General features: G+C 44.4%; 2 protein-coding genes across 3 annotated transcripts in view; one reads left to right on the forward strand and one right to left on the reverse strand.

The window, feature by feature from the left end:
- Window positions 1-4,322, reverse strand: part of PCGF3 (polycomb group ring finger 3) — an 88,214-nt gene extending 83,892 nt beyond the window's left edge. Inside the window, exon 1 of one of the 2 annotated variants that reach the window (XM_038770179.1) lies at window positions 4,278-4,322. The gene's annotated coding sequence lies outside the window, so the exon portion shown is untranslated. Of the gene's footprint in view, window positions 1-1,695; window positions 1,723-4,277 lie in introns of those variants that run through there. The other variant, XM_038770180.1, reaches the window with a different exon arrangement.
- Window positions 3,291-26,140, forward strand: SLC49A3 (solute carrier family 49 member 3). The gene is made up of 10 exons (XM_038770176.1): window positions 3,291-3,723; window positions 9,919-10,077; window positions 12,652-12,871; window positions 14,499-14,575; window positions 14,677-14,814; window positions 16,013-16,129; window positions 19,608-19,760; window positions 22,367-22,524; window positions 24,318-24,427; window positions 25,507-26,140. The coding sequence occupies exons 1-10, from the start codon at window positions 3,574-3,576 to the stop codon at window positions 25,653-25,655; spliced, it is 1,431 nt and encodes a 476-aa protein (XP_038626104.1). The 5' UTR covers window positions 3,291-3,573; the 3' UTR covers window positions 25,656-26,140.
- Window positions 26,141-27,415: the final 1,275 nt, after the last annotated feature.

Below are 27,415 nucleotides of genomic sequence, written 5' to 3' on the forward strand. Positions count from 1 at the left end.
AATTTCCCTCCACCAGGGAGTTGGTTTGTTCAGCTGGAGCAAGCCTACTCACAGTACCTTTATCTGGTCTCTTGCCACTGACCCTTTGCCCACATCCAACCTGACTCTGTCCAACCCAATTTACTTGTATCTACCCCAGCGTTTAGTACAGTGCTCAGCACATAGTAAGCACTTAAATACCACAATCATTATAATTTTCACTCAAATCCCTCCCCCTTTATGACAGGCCCACTACTCACCCCAACTTCAAAGCACATCTCCAAAAGGCCTTCTCTAAGCTTTTCTTTCCTCTTCTCCCATACCCTTGTGTTGCTCTTGCACTTGGATTTTCAGTCTTTATTCACCCCACCCTTATGTATGTCTTATTTATTCAATCATTTATTGAGCTCTTACTGTGTGCAGCACAGTAAGAGCTTGGGAGAGTACAATACAACAATAAACAGACATTTCCTGCCCACAATGAGCTTAAAGTCTGGGGGGGATGGGGAAGGAGAAGGTGGGGCAGAGACCAGGTTAATTTTTCTAAGCATCTCAAGCATCTAGTAGAGTTCCCTGCACAATGAATGTTGTTACTGCCCCACAGCCAGATTGGTGCATCATTTGGGAGGCGGGGGAGAAACTCCAAAAAACAAGAACAACCCAGAGTGGAGAGTGGGAAGCCAGGATCCCACACAGGCAAAGGGTGGGGGTGCACCTGGACAGAGTAGGAGAATCTCACAGCTGGGCCCTGAGGCACAGAGAGGAGACAGCAAACAGGTGACACCTGTCCCAGATGTGATTTCTGTAAGAGGTAGAGTTTCTCCCTCTCCAACTGGCAGAGGGAAGGGACACTGTGGCTCAAATTGAGTCTGGAACTGCTAGACCAGGACAGGGTGAGATAGCACCTGAGTTCCCTCCTCTGTCCTTGCAGGAAACAGAGTTTTCTGCTGTTACCCTGGCAATCACACCTGCCCCACTGTGGCCTGGGGAGCAGGACTCTGTGACACATGCCCCAGTAGGTACAGCTGCTAGGCTGCACTGCAGCAATGTTATTTGAGCACAGTACTGTGCTAAGCAAAACAGAGTTGGCACAGCCAACAGGATTCCTCCTACTCCTGGAGGCCACTCGTATTAACAGAAATCAAAGCATTTTGGGGGCTTTACAGAAGTGACTGATTTTAAATCATTTTAATGGATTGTCCATGAATTTACAGACTGTTGGCAACTCTGGCAGCAGGTAGATAGGAGCCATTACTAGAACATTAATAACTACCATTTTTGGTTTTATCCAAGTAGCATTTAGGAGCCCCTGAAGACTGCTGAGAAGGAATTAAATAGTTAAAATATTATTATGGAAAGGATGAGAAGAATCTGGAGGCAGGAAATTTAGCAAGGAGTCTGTGGCATAAATCAAGGGAAGGTAATTAGGGTTTGGTTTAGGACAGATCAAGAAAAAAAAAATAGAGGAAAGGAGTGAAACCATGACATTTTTACTGAGGAGAAATGGGCAGGGCCAGGTAGATTTTGAATATTTCCTGATGACTTGAGCCTTCCCTTGTTTTCTCTTTTTCCCTGCTCTCAAACGTGTGAAGGAAGGAAAAAAAAAAAGCCTAAACTACACTCACATGCCCACCCATCCTCAGGCTAAGTTATATTTTAGTTCAAAAATTGGTGCATCCTTAAAACAAAACAAAAAAAAAGTCACACACTTCCTACCTGTGGGAAATTCACATTTCTCAAAAGGAGATTATTTGTTGCCTGGTGGGATAGATAATTTGTAGTTTAATTTATACCAATCATTTAAAACTTCCAGAACATTCAAAAGCTTCACTATCAGAGGGAGAGACAGAGGCACATAGATGTTAAGTGACTAGCCCGAGGTCACTCAGCAGGCAATTGGAGTAGCTGTGGTTTGAACCCAAATCCCCTGCCTCCCAGTCTCATGCTCTTTTCACGAAGCCATCCTACCTCCAAGACAAAAGAGTCAAAAAGTTCAGCAGAGATATGTTAAAGAAAACCTTCTTTCAGTTGAGGACTAGGGCACCACTAGCAGATGGCTTTTGCATCACCTCTGCACTTAGATAGTCACCCCATGTGTATGCGTCATTTATTTTAATGTGCTTCCCCCTCTAAATTATAAACCCCTTATGGTCAGGGAACATGCATACCCAAGGGCATAGAACAGTGCTCTGCACACAATGAATACCACTGACTGACTCACCCTTCTAGCTTGATCACTTAAGGGGGGGGGAAAGAAAGGGTAGCTTTTCCTGGGTCCTTCTTCACCATAGTTGCTGGACAAGAGTCAGCACCTCCAGACTCTTGTTCTAGGACTGGTGATCCTCAGTCAAGCACTGGGGGCTTCCCTCCTTTCCAAATGTTCTGATATCCAGAGGCAAAGCAGAAGTTGGCAGTGAGTCTCAATCATATTTGAGCACTGCATTCAGCGTTTGGGAAAGTACAATATGAGTTGGTAAACATTCCCTGCCCATGACACGCTTCCATTCTCTCCAGCAAGAGCATTTTAGCACTATTTCTGGGAGAAGATGCATTTCCCAGAAAGCATCTTTTCAACACTGGCTATGCCAGCACAGGCTAGTGGATAGAGCCCAGGTCTGCGAGTCAGAAGGTCATGGGTTCTAATTCCAGCTCTGCCACTTGCCTGCTGTGTGACCTTGGACAAGTCACTTGTCTTCTCTGTTCCTCAATTCCCTCATCTATAAAATGGGGATTAAGACTGTGAGTCCCACGTGGGACAACCTGATTACCTTGCATCTACCCCAGAGCTTAGAACAGTGCCTGTCATATAGTAAGCACTTAAATACCATAATTATTATTAGGACTCAAAATTTTTAACACATCCCTCTAGACAGTAAGCTTCTCATGGGCAAAGAATGGGTTTGTTTAATAATAATAATGATAATATTTGCTAAGCACTTACTATGTGCCATACACTGTGCTATACACTGGAGTAGATACAAGGTGATCAGGTTGTCCCACAGGGGGCTCAGTCTTAATCCCTATTTTACAGATGAGGTAACCATGGCACAGAGAAGTTAAGTGACTTGCCCAAAGTCACACAGCTGACAAGTGATAGAGCCGGGGTTAGACATGTATTCTCCCAAGCGCTTAGTACAGTACTCTGGACTCAGTAAGCGCTCAATAAATACGACTGAATGAAATTCAGCTGGAGCTATAACTCCTTCCCTGGTAAGATCACCGCCTGAATGGCTACTGGGCTCTAGTGGCAAGCGGCAGTACTGGAGGGGAACGAGGAGGGAGGGCCAGCGCTAGGACCTCGGTGGCGACTGAAGAGGAAGTGAGCAGGAGGGGAGGAGCAGATAAGGGTGACTCCAAACTTGAGGGTTGACTTTTGAGCTCAGAAAGAGCCGCAGAGAGGAAAGAAGAGAAAATGCAGGGGCGGATCGTCCCCCTCCCTAGACTGCAATTCAACTGCTACAAAATAAGATGAATGGGTATTCCGGCCAGCGGAAAGCAAGAAAGCTTTGTTAAACGAACGGTCATTTGGTGTATTCACCTTTGTGAGTTAAAATCCCGGACAGTCGGTGGTGGGGAAGAGAAAGAACAAAAAAAATGAATGATGAAGTTCCAGATGACTCACCGCCATGCCCCGTGCAGAGAACGACTCCAGAAGACGGGAGAAAACTGAGTCACTTTAAGACATACAAGCGGAGGTGGTTCTTACTCCTGGTGATCTGCCTGCTAAACTGCTCTAATGCTATGGTGCGTAGGGAAAGGGGGAAGAAGCCGGGAAGGCAACTGGTGGGTTGAGGGAGAGTGGCTTTTTAAACCCTTAAATACTTAATCCATGACAGCTGTTAACTTTCTGGCTGATTACAGCTTTTCCTCCTGTCGCACCCTCCCCATCCAGATTTCATTAAGGCAGACGAGGATTCGGGTGAGGGGAGGGCTGGCTTAAACAGGCGACCAGGTGTTGGGGATTTTGCAGAAGAAAAGCGTTTTCCAGAATTCAGAGTGCTGTTTTCTTAGTGCTTTTTGACAGATGTCATTCCGAAGGAGACGTCCCGGGTCAGAATTTTCAAATGAGAAACAAACCATCTATGCAAAGTTTTGTAAACCCCGAGTGCATAATTGGGTCCGACCATTGGGTTAATGTGCAGAAAAATGAAATACTGTCACTTTGCCACTATATGAAACAAACACCATAAAGCTTTGTGGGAAGATCTTACTGCTGTTTCCCTTCCCTGCTCCCAGCAGCATTTACGGCAAAGTTCAGACCTGTTGAGGAAGTTAAAAAAAAAAAGTGAATTACTTACTTTGTAAAGCTCTCCCGAAGGGGCATGTGTCAGCCTGTAAGTTATCTCCCCTACCCCCCCCCCCCCCCCCCCCCGTTATGCACAGTAGTGATCCAGAACGTGTGATTGTGCGAGGAGATAGACGTGATAAGAGAACAATTCAGTGTCATTTGACCGATTACTGCCTCTAAAGGGCTTTGATTTTTGAGTTTTCGATGGCCTTTAGTGTATCTTCCATAGGAGGGTGAAATATTCCATCAACATTTCTGGCCCATTAAAACGCCTTCTAAATGAAAGTTGCATCATATTATGGGAATTTCTGAATCACCCTGTAGGTGTAGTTCTTGCCTGAATCATGTTCAGAACTTTATTCTTGGGCAAGTATTCCAGGATTCAGTGTTCACGGTTGTATTTCTGCCTTTGAAGTCAGGGAGAATAGTCAATAGGAACCTTGAGTGACATGTACAAACAAGATACCCAGGTTTCAATACCCTTTTAAAGGTTCGTCTTTAAAATTCTATTATTCTCTTGAGTCATTTCCAATCTCTTAGCACTTGCACATATCTCTATACAACTGTAGCTAGTTACATAATGTTGGCATATTTATGATCTCTTTTGATTTGGATTATGATCTCTTGCACTTGGATTTGTACCCTTTATTCACCCCACATTCAGCCCCACAACACTTATGTCCATATCCGTAGTTTATTTTAATGTCTGTCTCCCCCTCTAATAATGATGATGATGATATTTTTAAGCACTTACTATGTGCCAAGCACTGTTCTAAGTGCTGGGGTAGATACAAGGTAATCAGGTTGTCCCACATGGGGCTCACAGTCTTAATCCCCATTTTACAGATGAGGTAACTGAGGCACAGAGAAGTTGTGACTTGCTCAAAGTCACACAGCTGACAAGTGGTGGAGTCAGTATTAGAACCCATGACCTCTGACTCCCAGGCCCATGCTCTTTCCACTAAGCCATGCTGCTTCTCTAGACTGTAAGCTCCTTGCATGCAGGGAACAGGTCTACCAAATCTGTTGTATACTTCCAAGCACTTAGTACAGTGCTCTGTACACAGTAAGTGTTCAATAAATAACACTGATTGATTGAGCGATCGCAACTTAGAAGTGACATTATCAAATACCAAAGGTACATGTAGCTGTATATGGGTAGACCTACCTTAGTCAGGTGTGCTTAGCAGTAATGTGGGAAATTCAGAAGAAAAGAAATCTTAGAAAAAGAGAAATAAAGAAAAGCGGCATATTGAACAGTGGAAAGCATTTTGTGTTTATTTTTTTCTGCATCCTTGGAGTTCAGTGGCAATTTCACTGACCAATCCAGTAAGGTTGTCAAGACTCTCGTAGGCGGAGTGTGGGCAGAAGCAAATTTCTTTATAGCATCATGCATGAGTATGGAAGTTTGTGATTTAATCATAAGAGATATTATATAATCCTGATGGGGGGAGCAGTTCTGAAAATACAGTCTAGGGCAGGGCAGTTTAACGACAAATGATCGAAATCTACACAAAAGTCAAATCATGTAAAAACTGAACTCCTTTCCTAAAGATTCCATAAAGCAAAATCAATCCAAGTGAAAAGGCAGTCATCGAAGAGACTTGGAGGATATGGCCTGAAGTCTTAATTTACCCATTTCATTTGATGTTTCAGGAACTTTGGACAAGTAGGTGGTTTGATTTTAATTGCTATATTTTGACACCTGACCAGTGCTCTCAAATTGTAGCCTACTGATCAATCAATCAATGGTATTTATTGAGCACTCAGTGTCCAGAGCACTGTACTAAGTGCTTGGGAAAGTACAATGGGTTGGTATATGTGATCCCTGCCCTCAAGGAGTTAACAATCCAATGGGCAGGCAGACAATAAAATAAATTACAGAAAGGGGAAGCAATGTAATCATATGTGGATAAATGCCATGGGGCAGGGGTTAGGATGAGTATTAGAATGCTTAGTGGGTACGGACCCAAGGCAGGAGGGTGAGAGAAAAGGATGGGGAGATGAGAGGTTAGTCAGGAAAAGGCTTCCTGGAGGAGATATGATTTTAATAGGTCTTTACAGATCGGGAGAGTGGTAGACTGTCCAATATGAGGAGGGAGAGAGTTCCAGATAGGAAGGAGGGCGTGAATAAGGGGTCGACAGTGAGAGAGATGAGATGGAGGCATAGCAAGTAGATTGGTGTTAGAGGAGTAAAGTGTAGGGGCTGGGTTGGGGGAAAGGAGCAAGATTAGGTAGGATGGGGAGAGCTGTTTGAGTGTGTTAAAGTCAATGGTAAGGAATTTCTGTTTGATGCGGAAGTGGATGGACAAAAACTGGAGGTTCTTGAGGAGTGGGAAAATCTGGCCTGAACGTTTCTGTAGAAAAACGATCTGGGCAGCAGAGTGAAATAGAACTGGAGTGGTGAGAGGAAGGGAGGTCAGGGAGGAGGCTGATGTAGTAATCAAGGCCGCATATAAGACTAGACTGTAAACTCCTTGTGGGCAGGGAACGTGTCTATCAACTCCCAAGTAAACACTCAATAAACACAACTGATTAATTGATTGATTGATAAGTGCTTGGACCAGCCCTGTAGCAGTTTGGGTGGAGAGGGAGGGATGGGTTCTAGTCATTCATTCATTCAATCAATCATGTTTATTGACCACTTACTGTGTGCAGAGCACTGTACTAAGAGCTTAGGAGAGTACAATATAACAATAAGCAAACACATTCCCTGCCCACAATGAGCTAGAGATGTTATAAAAATAGAACTGACAGGATTTGGCAACAGACATTGCAGATGGCCAAATCAAGGAAGTTATCTAAATCAAGGAAAGACAGTAACATTCAGGGTTAATTATAATCTATTTAGATTTAGACTTTGTCAGGAAGGAGATATGTTGTTCTCCTAGAGACCTGCCTAGGATGGAAATCTGGGGCCCAGCCCAGCCAACCCACCTATGCTTGGCTGCAGCATAATAGCCGGTATGCTGCTGAATAATAATTAACAATGATGATAATAATAATAATATGAGTGCTTACTATGTACCAACCACTGTACTAACCACTGGAATGGATACAAGATAATCTGGCAATGAGCCAATCCACACTGGACTTGGGCTACAACAAAGGTGATCTGGGCAGGGAATGTGTGGTTTTTGTTGTATTGTACTCTGTCAAGTGCTTAGTACAGTGCTCAGAATACAGTAAGCGCTCAATAAATAGGATTGAATGAATGAGCCAGTCAGTCAATCATATTTATTGAGTGCTTTACTGTGTGCAGAGCACTGTACTAAGCTCTTGGGAGAGTACAATATAACAGGTACATTCCCTGCCCACAATGAGTTTACAGTCTAGAGGAGGAGATAGACAATAATAAAAATAAATTAAACTACAGATATGTGCATGACTGGTGTGGGGCTGGGAGGGGGTATGAATAGAGTAGTAAGTCAGGGCAACGTAGAAGGGAGTGGGAGAAGAGGAAAGGAGGGCTCAAAAAAAATGGTCACTTTAGGTGGTCCAGGGCAGTGTCAAGAGAGCAGAAGGGGAGAGGAGAGAGTAGGGGGAAGAAAATGCGGTGGGGGATAGGGAAGAGGAGAATAAGAGGAAAATAGGCAGGGAGAGGAGAGAGAAGAGAGAGGGATGAAAGCAAAATTCTCCTTTTGTCACTACCTGAACTCAATTTTTCTGCCCAGGATTGGAAAACTAATAATCTACCTCCAAACAAGCCAAGAAGCCGCAAAAGAGGATGGTGGATCCTGGCAAGCCCCCATGGGTTGCCATGGGGTAGTGATGATGATTATGGTATTTGGTAAGCACTTACTATGTGCAAAGCACTGTTCTAAGCACTGGGGGAATATAGTGATCAGGTTGTCACATATGGGGCTTGCAGTCTTAATCCCATTTTCCAGATGAGGTAACTGGGGCAGAAAGAAGTTAAGTGACTTGCCCAAGGTCCCACAGCTGACAAGTGGTGGAGCCAGGATTCGAACCCATGACCTCTGACTCCAAAGCTCATGCTCTTTCCACTGAGCCATGCTGTAGTGGACAGTGGGTTGCATCGAAACTGGCCCTTCCCAGCCACGAGAAGCAGTGTGGCCTAATGGGTAGCACACAGGCCTGGGAGTAAGAATGACCTGGGATCTAATTCTGGCTCCACAAGTTGTTGGCTGTGTGACCTTGGAAATTCAAATTAGCAGGAATAACTGGCAATCCATACACTGTAGCCACTCTTGACAGGACAGAATCCCTGTGAAAGAATGAGGGATTTCTCAGTTTTCACATGGCTCGCTTTGCTTGGTCCAAAGTTATCTTTTTGAGAAAGCAACGCAGATGGGGTGAAAATACTTAGTTACTTAGCTATTTGGTCTCAAAACTCCCACAGTTCTTATTCTCATATTTTTTTACAGCCATTCTGTGTATCACACCCAGTGATGATGCTGCACACCCAGCTCTCTTCCTCCCTTCAAGGCCCTACTGAGAGCTCACCTACTCCAGGAGGCCTTCCCAGACTGAGCCCCTTCCTTCCTCTCCCCCTCGTCCCCCTCTCCACCCCCCTATCTTACCTCCTTCCCTTCCCCACTGCACCTGTATATATGTATATATGTTTGTACATATTTGTTACTCTATTTATTTATTTATTTTACTTGTACATATCTATTCTATTTATTTTGTTAGTATGTTTGGTTTTGTTCTCTGTCTCCCCCTTTTAGACTGTGAGCCCACTGTTGGGTAGGGACTGTCTCTATATGTTGCCAACTTGTACTTCCCAAGCGCTTAGTACAGTGCTCTGCACACAGTAAGCGCTCAATAAATACGATTGATGATGATGATGACTTACCAAATGGGTCAGGGTATGTGGTGTCTGCTATCCTCGAGGTCTCAGAAAGCTCTTGAGACGTGACCGAAGATTACACCCATTTTCCCGAACAGTGGTCTCACAGTGTGTGTTGCTGATTATCACTGGGTAACAGAGTAAGGATGGTTCCGAGCAATATGCTCCTCGAGGGCAGGAATCGTGTCTACCATCGCTCATAACAGAGCTTGATACAACAAATACCATTATTATTATTATTATCATTATTACCAACTCTAGTGTACTGAACTCTCCCAAGTGCTTAGTACAGTGCTCTGAACACATGAGCAAACAATCCATCAGTGGTAGTTATTGAGCGCTTACTGTGTGCAGAGTGCTTTACTAAGCTCTTGGGAGAGTACAGTATAACAGAGTGGTGAGGCACTTTCCCTACCCACAAGGAGTTTACAGCCTAGAGGGGGGCTTAGAGTCTACAGCACACAATAAATACGATTGATTGATTACCTCTGCTGCAAAAGCAAGGTAAGCTCGTGTCCTGCAGGCAGTAGGACATACCTTTCCTTTCCTAACCATTAGTATCTGATCATTGATCAATCACCTCTATAGCAAGGGGTTATTTTTCTGGGTCAGAGAGTGCAAGAGCTTAGAACAATGCTTGACTCATAGAAAGCGCTTAACAAATACCATCAATATTATTATTATTATCCATACACTCATGGATACAGTTTAGCCGAAAGCAGTATTACATCTGAGCCAAAGTACAATTCTATTATGAAAGCATGCATGTTTCTAAAGCAGCTTCTGAAAATGAGTAAGTCCTCAGTTATCTTTTTTGTTTGATTTTTTTTTTTTTTAGTTATGGCTGACTTTTGCTCCAGTGGCCAGTACAATCGCCGATTACTTCCATCTTTCCATCAATCAGATTAATTGGCTCTCACTTGTGTACCTTGTAATGTCAATCCCCTTTGGAATGGGGGCAACGTGGATTCTCGATTCGATGGGATTAAGATGTTCCGTAAGTTTACGTGCCTAATTTTACCTCTTGTGTAAATGTATAATAGTCAAGATTTTGTTAGGGCCATTTTCCTTGTAAAGTGGACATGAGCAGTGCAGAGCAGCATGGCCTAGTGGAAAGAGTATGGGCCTGGGAGTCAGGAGACCTGGGTTCTAATCCTGGTTTTGCCAGTTGCCTGGTGGGTGAACTTGGGCAAGTCACTTCACATCCTCTGGGCCTCAGTTTTCTCATCTGTAAAATGGGGATTCAATGCCTATTCTCCCTCTGACTTAGACTGTGGGACAGGGACTGTATCTGACCTGATTAACTTGTGTCTCCCACAGCGCTTAGAACAGTGCTCAAGACACATAATACAGGCTTAACAAATGCCATAATAATAATACAATAACGTGAGGATACCTGCCTATAACTTGATAAAGAATGCACATTCCCCTTTGCTACTCTCATGCTGAATTTTCACCTCTGGGTAGGAGAACCAACCCTCTCAAACCTGCATTCACACTTTATGCTTTCTCTCAAGCTCTTTAAAAAAGTATGTAGAAGATAGTGAGTATATCTGCTCAAGGAAAGCATATTGGCCAGACCAGCGGAAATTTTCCAGTAAACATTTTTTGTTTGGCTTCAGATAATAATAATAATAATAATAATGATGGCATTTATTAAGCACTTACTATGTGCAAAGCACTGTTCTAAGCGCTAGGGAGGTTACAAGGTGATCAGGTTGTCCCTCGGTGGGCTCACAATCTTAATCCCCATTTTACAGATGAGGTAACTGAGGCACAGAGAAGTGAAGTGACTTGCCCAAAGTCACACAGCTGACAATTGGTGGAGCCGGGGTTTGAACCCATGACCTCTGACTCCAAAGCCCAGGCTCTTTCCACTGAGCCATGCTGCTTCTCTATTAGGCATTCTGCCCAGGGAATGCCTAATACGAAATGCCTAACTGCTAAATAACCAAAGCACTGCTCTCGGAGGCACATACCACTATTCCCATCTCGATGCCTGTCCCAGGAATCTTGATGTCATCATAGCCACGCTTCCAAATCAATAATCAATAGCCATCAATTATACATAGTCCTGGACCTTTTTTTTTAAATGGTATTTCAGCACTTACTATCTGCCAGGCACTTATTAATCGCTGGGGTAGATACAAGCTAATCATAGTGGACACAATCCATGTCCCACATGGGACTCACAGTCTTAATCCCCATTTTACAGATGAGGTAACTGAGGCCCAGAGAAGTGGAGTGACTTGCCTGGGGTCACACAGCAGACAAGTAAGGGAGCCAGGATTAGAACCTAGGTCCCTCTGGCTCTCAGGCCGGGGTTCTGTCCACTAGGTTGTGCAAGCTAAACTGCCTCTCGGCACACGGATGCCCTGACCTATCCCTCTGCAGCCTGTTCTGGCGGGTCAGGGAAGTCCCAGCCTTGGGAAAGATCAGAGGTCACCCGTGTTTCTGGTCGCAAGCTAGGCTCGTAGCTGTCCTCCAATGGGACTGTGTCTCACCTGATGGACTTGTAGCTCCTCCAAGGCTTGACATGTAGTAGGCACTTAACAAATATCATAAAAAAAGGGTCACACTGCTTCTCAAGAGAAGACCATTCTCAAGACCATTCAAGAAACATGCCCAAGGAAGCAATCTCCTAGAGATCCTGACTTGCTTTCCTGCCAGCCCTACTAGTAGTGAAGAAATAAAGGAAAGGTCACAGATCCCACCCATTTTATTTTATGCATTAATCAGAACTGACTCATTAGCAAACCAGCCCAGGGAAATCGAGAGCTCTTTAAGAAAAGCAGACAGCTAGCATTCTGGATAGTCATTCACTAGTCTGGAGACAGGGGACTGGACTAAATGATCTCTTGAGATCCCTTCCAACTCTAGGATTCTCTGATTTCTGAGAGTCGTGTGCTCCCTTGACTGCATTAGGTCCTTTAGAAAAATCTCTGGGCTTGCTTGTTTTCATGGGATTGTCTGGTCAGTTTTTAACTCTTTTTGGCCAAAATGTAGATTGCATTTTGGGATTTTGAACAATTCAGACATTTCCCAGTCTTTAATCTGTGTTTTCACTGTGTACAACAAAATTCCCGAGTATTGGGCAGAGCGCAAAACTGGTCACACACTATTGCTCAAGAATCCGAATCATGTGCTATGTTACTCATTGCTTAACTAATTTCAGTAGCGTAGATACTGAAATACTAGTGACTATATAGCCTTAGTGTCACAGATTACTTAAGTTCTCTTTACTTCTTCAGCTTTTGAAAGCACAGGAAATCTATCTGTGCATTTTTTTCTTTTTTTCTTTCCCCTTTATTGTGATCAGTTCTAATGCTCATTCTTGCTATTTTATTTTCTAAAAATGTTTGGGAAGCCAAACAGAATGGTTGGGGTGGGGGGAGAGGGCAGGACTTGCTGCAGAATGAGTGTGGCAAATCAATTAAACTGTAAAGTTTCAAATTGGGGGAGGGGGGAGGAGAGCCTTCTGCCATTTCTAGTTGGCCATTTTGACCCCATCTGAAACAGTTATAGACCGAACTGTTCTAAACTGAATCAGCCTCTCTTCTTCTTCTTCCAGATCCTTCTGAGTGCTTGGTTCAACCTAATTGGAAGCATTATTCGTACATTTCCTTGTATCCAATTTCCAGATCTGGGAAGGTATAACTTCACTTTTCTCTTCATTGGCCAAAGTTTCTGTGCCATGGCCCAGACGCTTGTGATATTCTCTCCAACTAAGCTAGCGGCCCTGTGGTTTCCAGAACATCAGAGGGCTACGGCAAACATGATTTCTTCCATGTGTAAGTAAGACACCCGGAATTCCTCTCCCCGACTTCAAAGCCTTATTGAAGGCATATCTCCTCCAAGAGGGCTTCACAGATTAAGCCCCACTTTTCCTCATCCCACACTCCCGTCTGCATGGCCCAACTTGCTCCCTTTGTTCTTCCCCCCTTCCAGCCCCACAGCACTTATGTACATATCTGTCATTTTATTTATTTGCATTGATCTCTGTCTCCCCCCAGTCTAGACTGTAAGCTTGTTGTGGACAGGGAATGTCACTGTTTATTGTTATATTGTACTTTCTCAAGGACTTAGTACAATGCTCTGCACACAGTAAGTGCTCAATAAATATGATTGAATGAGTGCCTGGGACATTCTAACTTGTCTCTACGTTCATGTACAGTAGAGGTTACGTGAGAAGTAGTGCGGCCTAGTGGAAAGGGCACGGGCTTGAGAGTCAGAGGCTCTGGGTTCTAATCCTGGCTCCAGCACATCTGCTGTGTGACCTCGGGCAAGGCACTTTATACTTCTCTATGCCTCGGTTACCTCATTTGCAAAATGGGGATTAAGGCTAGGAGGCCTATGTGGGACATTGACTGGATCCAAAACTATCTTGTATCTTACCCCAGCACTTAGTAGAGTGCCTCCTGGCCCATAGTAAGTGCTTAACAAATACCAATAAAAAAAAATAAAATAAAAAAAACTAAAGCAGAGAATCTGAGAGAAGATTCTGTGCCTTCTGTTCCTTTAGACTATAAGTTTGTTGTGGGCAGGGAGCATGTTTACCAACTCTGTTATGCTGTACTCTTCTAAATGTTTAGTACAGTGCTCTGCAAACAGTAAGTGCTTAATTAATCTGATTAATTGATTGCCTTTTTGGGTTCCAGAGGGAGCACTGGGTGTGTTCTAGGGTAAGAAAAAGAGAATTGGGGTGATGAAAAAGGGAGAGGCAAATATTGTGGCCTAATGAATAGAGCCCCAAATAGGACAGCAAGAGCCTAGCTAACCTTCTAACTTTCTGAGTCAGGATATGTCTTTAGTTCAGAAGTGACTTCTAGCATTTAGGACCCTTAGTTGGGAGTCAGGCTTCTGATTTCTAACTAATCATTAGTATTTATTGAGTGCATACAGCATGCAGAGCACTATACTAAGGGCTTGGGACAATACTTTCATTGACGTGAGTCCTGCCCCCAAGGAGCTAACAATTTAGTGGAGATTCCAGACCCCTCAGTACAATCACTGGGTGACCATTCAAAGTCTCTTCACATTGGGGTAACTTTGGTGTGAAACATCAGCATCCCCTTGGGAAGTTGTGCATAACCCGTGACTCTGCTATTATTCTGTTGCAAGCAGGGAATGTGTCTACCAACTCTGTTATAGTGCACTCTCCCAAGTGCTTAGTAGAGTGCTCTGCACATAGTAAGTGTTCAGTCAAAACGATTGATTTTCCCCCCTCTTCCTACTGCCCTGCCACTGGTATGGCTTGTTTGCTATCTCCTAAACATACAAAATGGGTGTGTGGTGGGGTGAGGGCGGAGTAACATATTATCTTCCTGCCACATTTGTGTCCAATAAATATGCAAAAACTCATTTGGCCCAGATTTCAGATGCCTACATGTAATTTTGTTCCTTTGTGTTTTAATCTAGCAAATCCCTTGGGCGTTCTTATAGCCAATGTGTTGTCACCTGCACTCGTGAAAAGAGGAGAAGATATTCCATTAATGGTAAATGAATGCTGATTAATCGGCTCTCGTCCATTTAGTCATTTTAATTTGAATATCTGACAACGTGGGGAACCATTTATTTTTCTGTTTTTGTCTCACAGCTCGGAATCTACACCATTCCCGCCGCGGTTGCTTGCACGTTAGCCACTGTAGGCATTTGGGAAAAGGCTCCTCCTACTCCTCCATCAGCAAGTGCAATCACTTCTACTTCTGAGCCTTTTCTTACTGGCTTAAAAATGGTATGTTTATTTGTTTATGGTATTTGTTAAGCACTTACTACAGGCCAGGCACTGTTCTATGCACTGGGGTAGATACAAGTTAATCAGGTTGGACATAATCCCTGTCCCACATGGGGCTCACAGTCTTAATCCCCATTTTACAGATGAGGGAACTGAGGCCCCAAGAAGCTGACTTGCCCAAGGTCACACAGCAGATAAGTGATGGAGGTGGAATTAGAACCCAGGTCCTTCCGACTCCCAAGCCCTGTCTACTAGGCAATGCTGCTTCTCTTGCCTGGTGTTTCACACCAGACAAAGAAGCAGGACATCCTGCAATCAAAAACAGTTTTCATTGTAGTGGAGGATGGATTGAGTAGTAGTAATGATATTGATTGAATGCTTACTGAACGCACTGCAATGGACAAAGCTCTTGGGAACGAACAACAGAAATGCAAGTTGTGTTCCCTGCCCCCAAGGAGCAGTCAGCAATCAATCAGTTAATCAATAAATGGTATTTATCGAACACTTACTGTGTTAAGACCACTGTACTAAGTACTCGGGAGAGTACAATATAACAAAATTGGTAGACACGTTCCTGCAACAAGGTCAGCAGTCTTGGAGATGGCCAAGAAGTCAAGGAGCATTAGGGAAGCAGCATGGCCAGTGGAAGGAGCAAGGGCCTGGGAGTCTGAGGACCTGGGTTTTAATCCTGGCTCTGCCACTTGTCTGCTGTGTGACTCTGGGCAACTCACTTAACTTCTCTGTGTCTCAACTACCTCACCTGAAAAATGTGGATTAAGACTGTGAGATCACACAGCAGAAAAGTGATGGAGGCAGGATTAGAATCCAGGCCCTTCTGACTCCAAAGCCCATGCCCTGTCCATTAGGGCACACTGCTTCTCTTGCCCAGTTACCTCACCTGAAAAATGGGGTTTAAGACTGTGAGCCCCATGTGGGACATGGACTCTGTCCAATCTGATTAACCTGTATCTAACCCAGTGCTTAGAAGAGTGCCTGGCACATAGTAAGTGTTTAACAAATACCATAACAAAAACAACAAGAAAAAAAACCCAAAGTGGGCTTTGCTCACCCGTGTACTGGCCCACTGGAATTCTTCCAAAGTCCCTCCTCATCACTGAGCAGTGGTGTGGGCACAGTTGAAGTTTCGGGAAGCCACTCGATCCACTTTTTGCTTTTAAACCTTATTTGTTTTTTCCAGCTTGTGAAGAATAAGGCTTACATGATCCTGGCCCTGTGTCTTGGGGGAGGCATTGGTATTTTCACCTGCTTCTCAGCTCTACTGGAACAGATTTTTTGTGTAAAGGGATATTCAATTGTAAGTGCCTTCTCATTCCATTTCTTATCATCGATACCATTCTCTCTGTAGCCAATGACAATGGTGTCTCTCATCGGGAATGACCGTTGAGCCTCAGTCCTGAGATTTGGGATGGAGAACTTGCAGGAAGGGTAAGAAAACACTAGTGATGCTCTTTTTTCCCTTTGGTGTGAAACAAAGGGAGATGTAGGCGATTAGCATCCAACTTCCCAAACAGCCAATTCACCAATATTTCAGAATGGGAAAGTGAGGATTTCCCAAAATTAATTTTCCTGACATGTTGTGAGCTCTTTAGCTTCCAGCTCACCAATATTCTTATAGGTCCTTTAGGAAAACCCTACCCCTTCCACCCCTCTCCCCAGAGTCTCCTAAAAGTAGTAGAAACGGCTTTGCAGGAGTGTTTTCCCCCTAAAGATGGAAATCAACCCATATTTGTAATTGTAGTAATAATAATTAGGGTACTTGTTAAGCATTTACTATGTGCCAAGCACTGATCTAAGCACTGGGGTAGATACAAGTAAATCAGGTTGGATGCAGTCCCTGTTCCACAGGGACAGTCTAAATCCATACTGTTCAATGTGGATCAATCTATCGGTCGTATTTATTGAATGCTTGCTGTGTGCAGAGCACTGTATTAAGCGCTTGGGAGAGTATGAGTCGGTAGACCTGCTCCCTACCCTTAAGGAGCTTACGGTCTAGCGGGGAGACAGACATTAATAAATCAATGGTATGTACTGAGCTCTTACTGTGTGTGCAAAGCACTGGACTAAGCACTTGGGAGAATCCAATGCCACAGAGTTGGTTAGACACGTTCCCTGCCCACAAGGGCTTACGGTCTTGAGGGGGAGTCAGACATTAATAATAATAATAGTAATAATGGTATTTGTTAAGCACTTACTATGTGCAGAGCACTGTTCTAAGTGCTGGGGGGATATAATAATAATAATGATGGTATTTGTTAAGCGCTTACTATGTGCAAAGCACTGTTCTAAGTGCTGGGGAGGTTACAAGGTGATCAGGTTGTCCCACGGGGGGCTCACAATCTTAATCCCCATTTTACAGATGAGGTAGCTGAAGCACAGAGAAGTTAAGTGACTTGCCCAAAGTGACACAGCTGACAAGTGGCGGAGCTGGGATTTGAACCCATGACCTCTGACTCCCAAGCCCGGGCTCTTGCCACTAAGCCACGCTGCTTCTCGTTAAAATAATCACTCGATCGATGGTATTTATTGAGCACGTGTTGTGTGCAGAGTACTGTACTAAGCGCTTGAAAGAGTATAATATAAACAGAGTCCATAGATACGTTCTCTACTCTCAGTGAATTTACAGTGTAGGGGGAGCCCTACTCCTGCATATTTCATGCATTTATTCTTGCACTGCCCTGTCAGGCTCCATTTGGAACATGCTGGGACAATTGGTTACTTTTTCAACCTCATAGAAAGCTTCGCTGTTGCTGAATCCTTTTTACTGGACTACAATGGGTCCCATTCTGCCGTTTGAGCCCCCGGAACCTAGGACACAGAGCTGCGGAGAAGAAGAGAATCACTTCTCTCCACCCCCTCCTGGATTCAAGGCTGGAAATGGGGTGACATTCGCTCCCAATGGAGAATGTCAGCTTGTGCTACCGCCCCCAACCCAGCTCCCAAATGTGCTTGTCTGAGAAACATCCGGAAATTGGGCTGGGGGAGGGGATTTGGGGCTGCTGTGCCCCTCGCAGAATCTCTAGGTTGCACACTACTGTTGCCCTGCCCTGGATCCACCCATAAGTGGTGGAGAGTTAAGGCTCTGCATCCCCCTTATTCTGGGAGCCCCAAGTCCTGTCATAAATAGGACCCTCTGCTCCTAATCCAGCCTACGCTCCCCCTCCGCAGGAAGGAGGATGAGGCTCATTTAGCTTGCACTCTCAGAACACATGCATAATATTTTTGGCGACTTAGTGGGCTATTTAAAACCCTTTAGACAGAATACATGCAGTATTTGTCATCAGGGCAAGTTCCAGTTTCTATGAGAACTGCCATTTTCCTGTTTCCAGACTTTAAACATTTGTTCCAATATGCATTGCCTTGTGTTGTCAGTATTTCCTGTTCCTCCATTGGTATTTCTGAGGTCACCTTGTCAGACTAATTGACGATATGGGTCGGTGCCTCCTTTCTCCCTGGCTCTCCCCACCTCCAAAGCCTTATTAAAAGCACATCTCCTCCAAGAGGCCTTCCCCAACTAAGCCCTCATTTCCTCTTCTCCCACTCCCTTCTGTGTCGCCTTTGCACATGGACTTGCTCCCTTTATTCACTCCACTCAGCCTTACAGAACTTCGGTCCATAGCCACAATTTTTTTTATATTAATGTCCATCTCCCCTCCTAGACTGTAAGCTCTCCCATTTGCTTAGTACAGTGCCCTCCACAGTAAAGCCTCAAAAAATACAATTGATTGATTCTCACTTAATTTACTGTGATTCACAGAAATTGTTGGTTCCACGGGGCAGGTGGGGAAAGAGATGTGGGCTGCCTCCACAGGGGTCCATGGCATCTGGTGATTTGACTGCAAACCAGTCAGTCAGTCAGTCAATCGTATTTACTGAGCACTTACTGTGTGCAGAGCACTGTACTAAGTACTTGGGAGAGTACAAAATAACAAACACATTCCCTGCCCGCAAAGAGCCTACTGTCTAGAGGACTGGGTGAGGAAACCACATCTTCCTGCTCTCATCATCATCATCAATCGTATTTATTGAGCGCTTACTGTGTGCAGAGCACTGTACTAAGCGCTTGAGAAGTACAAGTTGGCAACATATAGAGACAGTCCCTACCCAGCAGTGGGCTCATGGTCTAAAAGACTGGGGACTGCTCTGGGGATAACAATAATAATTACGGTACTTATTAAGCACTTACTATGTGCCAAGCACTGGGCAGATACAAGTTAATCAGATTGGACACATTCCCTGTCCCACAAGGGGCTCACAGTCTTAATACCCATTTTACAGATGAGGTCACCGAAGCCCAGAGAAATGAAATGACTTGCCCAAGGTCACACAGCAGACATATGGCAGAGCCGAGATTAGAACCCAGGTCCTTCTGACTCCCAGACCCGTGCTGTATCCACTAAACCACACTGCTTCTCAGAGCAGTCACATACAGTAGTAACACAGAGTTCCTCCTTTGGCACATTTCACTCAGGCAGGGACATTGGCCTTTAGGAGAGGAGTATGAAGGCTGAAAAGGTAAAGACTGAATTGGTTCTTTCAATCGCTAGGATCTAGGGGCAACATTCAGTTTATCATTCGTGGGTGCACATCTTTCATGTCGAAGCATTCTGTAGACAAGTCTGACTTTTCTAGATCTGAAGCACAGAGGTTAGAATCATAGGATCCAAAAAGTTCCATGTCTTTTCATTGTGTTGGGGTCAGCTTGGAACAGTAAAAGTAAAGGTCCGTATATACAGCGATTCCTGACTAGGCTTTGTTCATTTTTACTTTTCCAGGACTTTGCAGGCCTGTGTGGTGCCTTATTCATTGTATTCGGGATAATTGGCGCTCTTCTTCTTGGGCTGTATGTTGACAGGACCAAACAGTTCACGGAGGCCACAAAAGTCTGTTTCAGTTTGGCTGCCCTAGCCAGTATTGTGTTTGCAATGGTGAGTTTCTCCCACTGGGAAATTTTCTTCCTCCAAATATGACACCGACTTGCATTTGACAGTAATTACTGACAACGATTATTCCTGGAAGGCCAGAATGATGTCTTTGAGGGCACTGGGAAGCTTTTAGTGACCTGTGGGCACTCTTGTCCGTGGGAATGTCTGATAATGGCTTCTCTAGACCCTGCTGGGCTGTCATACCACCTCAGGAGTCTCCATGTTGTTACACAGCCCTGTTATATAAATGCAAGGCACAGTTGTCTGGCCATTATATTATACCCTTCACCACGGGAGACAGAACAGATGTTTTCCATTATTCCCAAAGTTATAGCCATTCCTCTCTTTCCTGTGTCATTCACCCCACAAAACTTTCCCAATATCACTGAATATTCATTAGGATCAACAGCATTGTTCAATCCATGTACCAAGTTAGTAGCCTGGAGAATGAAAACACCCAGCAGGAACCTTGTTTAATCCCGGCTCCGCCACTTGTCTGCTGTGTGACCCTTGGGCAAGTTGCCTCACTTCTCTGTGCCTTGGTTACCTCATCTGGAAAATGGGGATTAAGGCTGTGAGCCCCACACGAGACATGAACTGTGTCCGAAAATGATTAGTTTGTATCTACCCCAGTACTTAGTACAGTTCCTGGCATATAGTAAGCACTTAATGCCATAAAAAAAATTCTTCAGCATTGCAGCAGTCCTGATGAAAAAAGAAAGTCAAACCACAGTCCCCAAGAAACACAAGGAGTGGAGATGTTTCCGTGATGCTGGGCCCTAGACAGCTGTTGGACTTAGCCAAGAAAGGCTCCGATACAGGTTAAGTGCAAATGACTAGGAAATCAAAGGGCCGCTGCTGGGAATCATCCATCGCAACAAATGGCATCTTGTGGCACCTGAGAGCTCTGAAAAAGTGGGGTTTTCAGAAACCTGCATCAGGACTTGGAAATCAAATTAAGGAACCCGGCAACAGGTGGTGGGATGCCAAAGCAGAAGCGATCCGAGGCTGTGTGGACCACCGTGAAATCAAACATTTTGACACGCTAAAGGCATTATATGGCCCTGTTCATGCTAATACAGTACTTCTGAAGAGTGAGGATGGCTTCAGTATCATCAAAATCAAGCATGGCCCAGTGGGAAGGGAATGGGCCTGGGACTCACAAAGGACCTTTTTTTTTTAAATGGTATTTGTTAAACACTTACTCTGTGCCAGGCACTCTGTTAAGCGCAGGAGTAGCTACAAGCTAATCAGGTTGGATGGAGTCTATGTCCCACATGGGGATCACAGTCTTACTCCCCATTTTTACAGATGAGGTAACTGAGGCACAGAGAAGTAAAGTATTGTACTGTGGTATTTGTTAAGCACTTTCTATGTGCCAGGCACTGTACTTAAGTGCTGGGGTAGATACAGGATAATCAACTTGGACACAGTCCCGTCCCATATGGGGCTCACAGTCTTAATCCCATTTTATAGATGAGGAAACTGAGGCAGAGAGAAATTAAGTGCTTTTCCCAAGGTCACGCAGCGGACAAATGGTGGAGCTGAGATTAGAACTCAGGTCGTCTGACTCCCAGGCCCATGCTTTTTCCACTAAGCCACACTGCGTCTTCCAGAAGGAAAAGTGTTAATTAGCTCTGCCATGGGCCTGCTGTGTGACCTTGAGCAAGTCATTTCATTTCTCAGTGCCTTAGGTTCCTCATCGGTAAAATGGGGATCAAATACCTGTTCTTCTTCCCCCTCAGACTGTGAGCCCCACGTGGGACAGAGACTGTATCCGATCTGCTTACAGTGTTTGGCACGTAGTAAGCACTTGACAAATGCCACAGTTATTATTTGGCAAGGAGAGAATCCTAAAATAGGAAGAGTTCCATTTTCTCCCTAACATGCCTTCTATTATTATTATTATTGATGGTATTATTGAAGATGAGGCCCTACAAAACATGCCAAACCTCCCAAAATGTGAAGACCTGGCATCCATGCCAACTTTGGGGGATGTCACCAGGGCAGTCGGGACCACAAAAGATAGAAAAGCGCCTGGGCCCGATGGCATACCTGCTGAGATGGATGGCGAACCCTGCTTCAGCTCTCTTCCTTAACCTGACGTTCATTGAGGAAATGCCACAGGATCTCAAGGATGTCATCGTCATCACCATCTTTAAGAAAAGGCAAAATGCAGATTGCAACAATTGTTGAAGCATCTCACTAATCTTCATTTTTAAATGCTATTTGTTAAGCACTTATTACGTATCATACATAATATTTGTATGATAATATTTCGTGACGGCATGGCTAGTAGGGTCAGGAAAGATATGGCCCAAAAGAAAGTTGGGAGCAAGAACAAATCAATGAACCACAGTAGTAAAGACCGAGCTGTTTTTGCCATAGTGAGATTGGCTCAATCCCCTCCCCGTTGTTGGTTACACCTCTCTCTTTCCCCCCACCCCAGGACCCTCAGTCACAGAGCTCATTGTGGGCAGGGAATGTGTCTGTTTTGTCGTTATGTTGTACTCTCCCAAGTGCTTAATACAGTGCTCTGCACACAGGAAGTGATGAATAAATGCAACTGAATGAACAGTAAAAGAAACTGGGCTTGATCTTTCCTTCAGGTGTCTCAGTTAAGAAATCAGACAGTTTGGCTGGCGGTAATCTGCTCACTGTTTGGACTATTTGGATTTTCGACTTACCCCATTTCTTTGGAATTGGCCGTCGAGTGTTCCTATCCAGTAGGGGAAGGGACATCCACGGGCCTGGTCTTTGTTTTGGGGTAAGTAACATTTCCTCTATCTGTTTCAAGTTCCTACAGGGGGGACCCAATGGGGTTGTGGTGATATGATGGTACATTATATGTTCTAAAGATGAAGCAAAGCGCTTCATAAATAATGGATTTCTATCAATTGGTATTCCTCATAGGTCAATCCTGATGGCAGATTGGAAAAGCTAATACAGTTCTCAGGCAATGGCTGTTTCTCAATGGAGGTTTTATTTGGAAGCAAATGAAAGGATGTCTGATAGGTAACTAGTACTTTTTGAGAGGAAAAAGTCTAATTCACCAGACCCTCTTCCCTCATCTTGAAAATATGAGGTGGCCACATTAGCAACATTAAAATACAGACCGTTTTTTTTAACCAAGAGATTTGCCCCTACAGTTTGTTTGGAGGCAGGGTTTTGTACTTAAGAAATCCTGGGTTTAAATCCCAGCCTGGTGACCAATTCTCATCAATACTTCAGAAAGCACCGTAGCTTATCCTCGTTCCTAAGGTCATGTAGCTCTAGCATTGTGAAAGGTGCTTGAAAAAGCATTCCCGGGGAGTTAAGGTGCTTTCTTATCTTCAAGGCTGACATGGAGTGACATTGTACACATTACAAGAGGGTGACTTGGTTAAGCTAATATCAGTAAGACCTTTAGCAGTCCTCAACTATAAAGTAAATGTCCAAATGGCTTCTACTGTCTTTGTAGTAGTAGTAACAGTATTTATTAAGCACTTGAAGGTGTGCAGAGCACTGTACTAAGCGCTGGAAGTCAGTCAATTATATTTATTGAGAACTTATTGGGTACAGAGCACTGTACTGTTTTGGGGGAGAACAATATAACAAACACATTCCCTGCCCAGAACGAGCTTCGAGTCTAGACGGAGAGACAGCCATTAATACAAGTAAATTAATTTCAGATATGTACATAAGTGCTGTGGGGCTGGGAGTGGGGAGCAAGTCAGGATGACAGAAGGGAGAGGGATAAGAGGAAAGGAGAACTTAATCAGGGAAGGCCTTTTGAAGGAGATGTGCCTTCAGTAAGAGTTTGAAGGGGGAGAGTAACTGTCAGATTTGAGGAGGGAGGGTATTCAGCCCAGAGGCAGGATATAGGTGAGAGGTCAGGAGGGAATTAAACTTGGCCTCCTGTAATTGTAACAGACCTGATCCACCGGGATTCCTAGAGCCTTGATGTGATTCTGGGTGTCTCAGATGGAAGGGAGAAGGCTGCATGTGTTATGTATTAATCCAAGGGCTTCTGCCCCCTACGAACAGTGAGGTGCCCACACAATCCTATGAGTTGACCTGGGGTCTCTCCCCCACTCCATAAGTAGCTGGAGGGTTTGGGTCAATTGGTTGCATCAGTGGGAAGGTACTTGGCAAGTGCCGCCTTATCTTCAGGGCTGCCATGAAATGCTGAGAGTGCCACACAGCATGGCATAGTGGATAGAGCACCGGCCTGAAAGTCAGAAGATCATGGGTTCTAATTCTGGCTCCGCCATTTGTCTGTGTGATGTTGGGCAAGTCACTTCACTTCTCTGGGCCTCAGTTACCTCATCTGTAAAATGGGGATTAAAACTGTGAGCTCGCCGTGGGACAGCCTGATCACCTTGTAACCTCCCCAGTGCTTAGAACAGTGCTTTGCACATAGTAAGTGTTTAACAAATACCATCATCATCATCTGCTTGTACCCACCACAGCACTTAGTACAGTGCCCGGCACATAGCAAGCACTTAACAAATACCATAATTACTGTTATTTACCTATGGATCAGTGTTCCAGATGCCATTATGTTGTGTTTCTTCACAGGCAGGTTGAAGGGATGATCTTCATGCTTCTGTTGCAAGCACTCGCGGTTCAACATCCTGACGTTCCATTTTCCACATGTAAAACCAAAGAGGCGTCGTTAGATTGGTCCAGTAAGTTGCCCATCTTCTAAGTCAGCTTTTATGGAGGATTAGCCTTGGTATCTGAATCTGTTGGCTCCAGTTGGTTTCAGTACCAGCTGGGCACTTCTGTGGTTAGGCTCCAGCCCAGAGCTTACAAGAGGAGCAGTGTGGTCTAGTGGGTAGAGCATGGGCCTGGGAGTCAGAAGGACCTGGATTCTCATCCTGGCTCCCCATTTGTCTGCTGTGTGATCTTGGGCAAGTCAATTCACTTCTCTGGGCCTCAGTTACCTCATTTGTACAATGGGGATTAAGCCTGCGAGCCCCACATGGGACAGGGACTGTATCCAAAACTGATTATCTTGTATCCACCCCAGAGCTTAGTACAGTACCTGGCACATAGTAAGTGTTTAACAAATACCATTGGAAAGAGCACCTTTCTTTGGATGTCAGTCAGTCAGATTTATTGAGTGCTTACTGTATAGAGACCACTATACTAAGTGCTTGGGAGAGTACAATAAACAACGCTGTTCTTCCCACCATGGAGGGGAGAATGGGGCTACATAGAATGGTATGTCAGTGCCTTTACACCTAGTGGGGGAAGAGGATTGCTTCCCCAATCTCTGATGCTCAACTTCACTTTTCTGGGCCTCAGTGCTCATCTGTGTGATAGCGCATGAACTGTGAATGGTTGGATGGCTGCTTGTGGTTAATAATAATAATAATGATGATGGTATTTGTTAAGCACTTACTATGTGCCAAGCACTGTTCTAAACGCTGGGGAAGATACAAGGTAATTACGTTGTCCCACACGGGGCTCACAGTCTTAATGCCCATTTTACAGATGAGGTAACTGAGGGACAGAGAAGTTAAGTGACTTGCCCAAGGTCACACAGCTGACAAGTGGTGGAGCCGGGATGAGAACCCATGACCTCTGACTCCCAAGCCCGGGTTCTTTCCACTGAGCCATGCTGCTTCTGAACCACGCTGCTTCTGGTTGTCTGGGAGTTTCCAAATAAGTGTATCCCTCTCATATAATGGGCATCTAGATGCAGGTAGAGATTAGACCAGGGTTGTGTAAATTGTTTCATTTCTTTTGTTTCTTTACACAGCATCTTTACTAGTGATGGCAGGATTATGCAGCATCTGCAGCATCTGTTTTGTTCTCTTTTTTCACACCGACTACAAGCGGATCCACGCTGAAGCAATTAGTGCCAATTCCATCCAGAGAGTGGAGGGAGAGGATGCAGAAACTCATTGATTCTGCCCCCACCTTTCTGTGCCCGTCACCCCACTTAGCAAAAACCTCTACTGGAAGCTCCATCCATCTCCCGGAACACACGGGCACTCAATCAGCTTCCTCGCTCCGCTACAACCATTACAACCCAGCCCTCACACTTGTATCCTCTAACATCAGCCTACTCACCGTGCCGGTAACAACCCCTTACTAACACCCTCCCTCCTGTCTGGAACTCCCTCCTCCTTCATATCTGGGAGACCACCACTTTACCCCTTGTTAAAGCCTTATTTAAATCCCATCTCCCCCAAGAGACCTTCCCTGATTAACCCATTTCCCCACCCTACTGTGTCACTTATACACTTGGATCTGTTCTCCTTTAAGCACTTTCATATTCACCCCAGCCCCATACCCCACATCCGTATATTCAGTTTCTTCCTCCCAACTGTAATTTATTTTTTGTATCTGTCTCCCCCACTTAGGTTGTAAGCTCCTTGAGGGCAGAAATCATGTCTACTTACTCTATTGTATTGTATTATCCCAATCACAAGTTCCTAGTCTGCACTCAATAAGTGCTCCATTAATACCATTAATTGATTGTAAAAAGACTGTGGTGGGAATGTTCCAATTTGATCACTCTTTTTATTTTAAACTACATTTTAAGTAGAATCATGAAGAAAAGAAAATCCAAACTACTTTTCATAAAGCTCTTTTCATCTTTAAACACTCTCCTCTTTATCCCAGCTTGTGTTTTAGAATATGGAAAACAAGCTTGGGAAATCAATAGCGCTGTTTTGACTTAATGTGAATAATTCTAACTAATTATAAATGCAAAATAATTAAAATCAACCCTTTTTTTGAGTGCCCACAGAGTGCCTAGCACTGAGGGTTTAGACAGGGTGACTTTTGAAGAACTGGTTTTTCCTCCTACTTGGATTGTGAGCCCCATGTGGGACCTGATTATCTTGTATCTACCCCAGTGCTTGGCACACAGTAACCACTTAACAAATATTATTATTATGATGATGATTATTATTATTGTTATCATTATTACAAGAGATTTGGAAAGGGGCTTTCCAAATTACCCCAACTGCAGCATCTACAGTTACCCCAACTACCCACTGAGGTCTTCTAATTTAAGAAGTGGTAAAGCTGCCCTTTGTTCTAAAAGACAGTGACATTCCATCCTTGCATGCAAAAGTAGATGGAGACTTCTCCATGCCCAGCCATCAACTTGCCGTTTATTTATTTGTATTAATGTCTGTCTCCCCCTCTAGACTGTGAGCTCACTGTGGGCAGGGAACGTGTCTACCAACTCTGTTGTACTCTCCCAAACACTTAGTACAGTGCTCTGCACACAGTAAGCCCTCAGTAAATATGGTTGATTGTTAATTGATTTGGAAAGTTCATGGCAGATGGTTTCAACTTTAGCAAATGCTGAGAAGCAGCAGGATGGCCTAGTAGATAGGGCCCAGGCCTGCAAGTCAGAAGGACCTGGGTTCTCATCCCTGCTCTGCCACTTGTTGGCTGTGGGACCTTGGACAAGTCACTTATGAGCTTGGGAAAGTACAATCCAACTGAGTTGGTCGACCGATCCCTGCCCATAAGGAACTTACTGCCTGTAGGTGGGAGATAACAGTGACTAGGAGTTGTAGAAAAGGATAAATACAGATAATGTAGGAATCCTCCTGAAACTAACAGGGGAGTTGAACACATTGGATGAGAACAGGAACAGGTCTAGGATAAAGGGGAGTTTGCCCATAATAGAGCAGAGGTTCCCTGGA

This window comes from Tachyglossus aculeatus, chromosome X3 (assembly GCF_015852505.1).
Source record: "Tachyglossus aculeatus isolate mTacAcu1 chromosome X3, mTacAcu1.pri, whole genome shotgun sequence".
Classification (NCBI taxonomy): domain Eukaryota; kingdom Metazoa; phylum Chordata; class Mammalia; order Monotremata; family Tachyglossidae; genus Tachyglossus; species Tachyglossus aculeatus.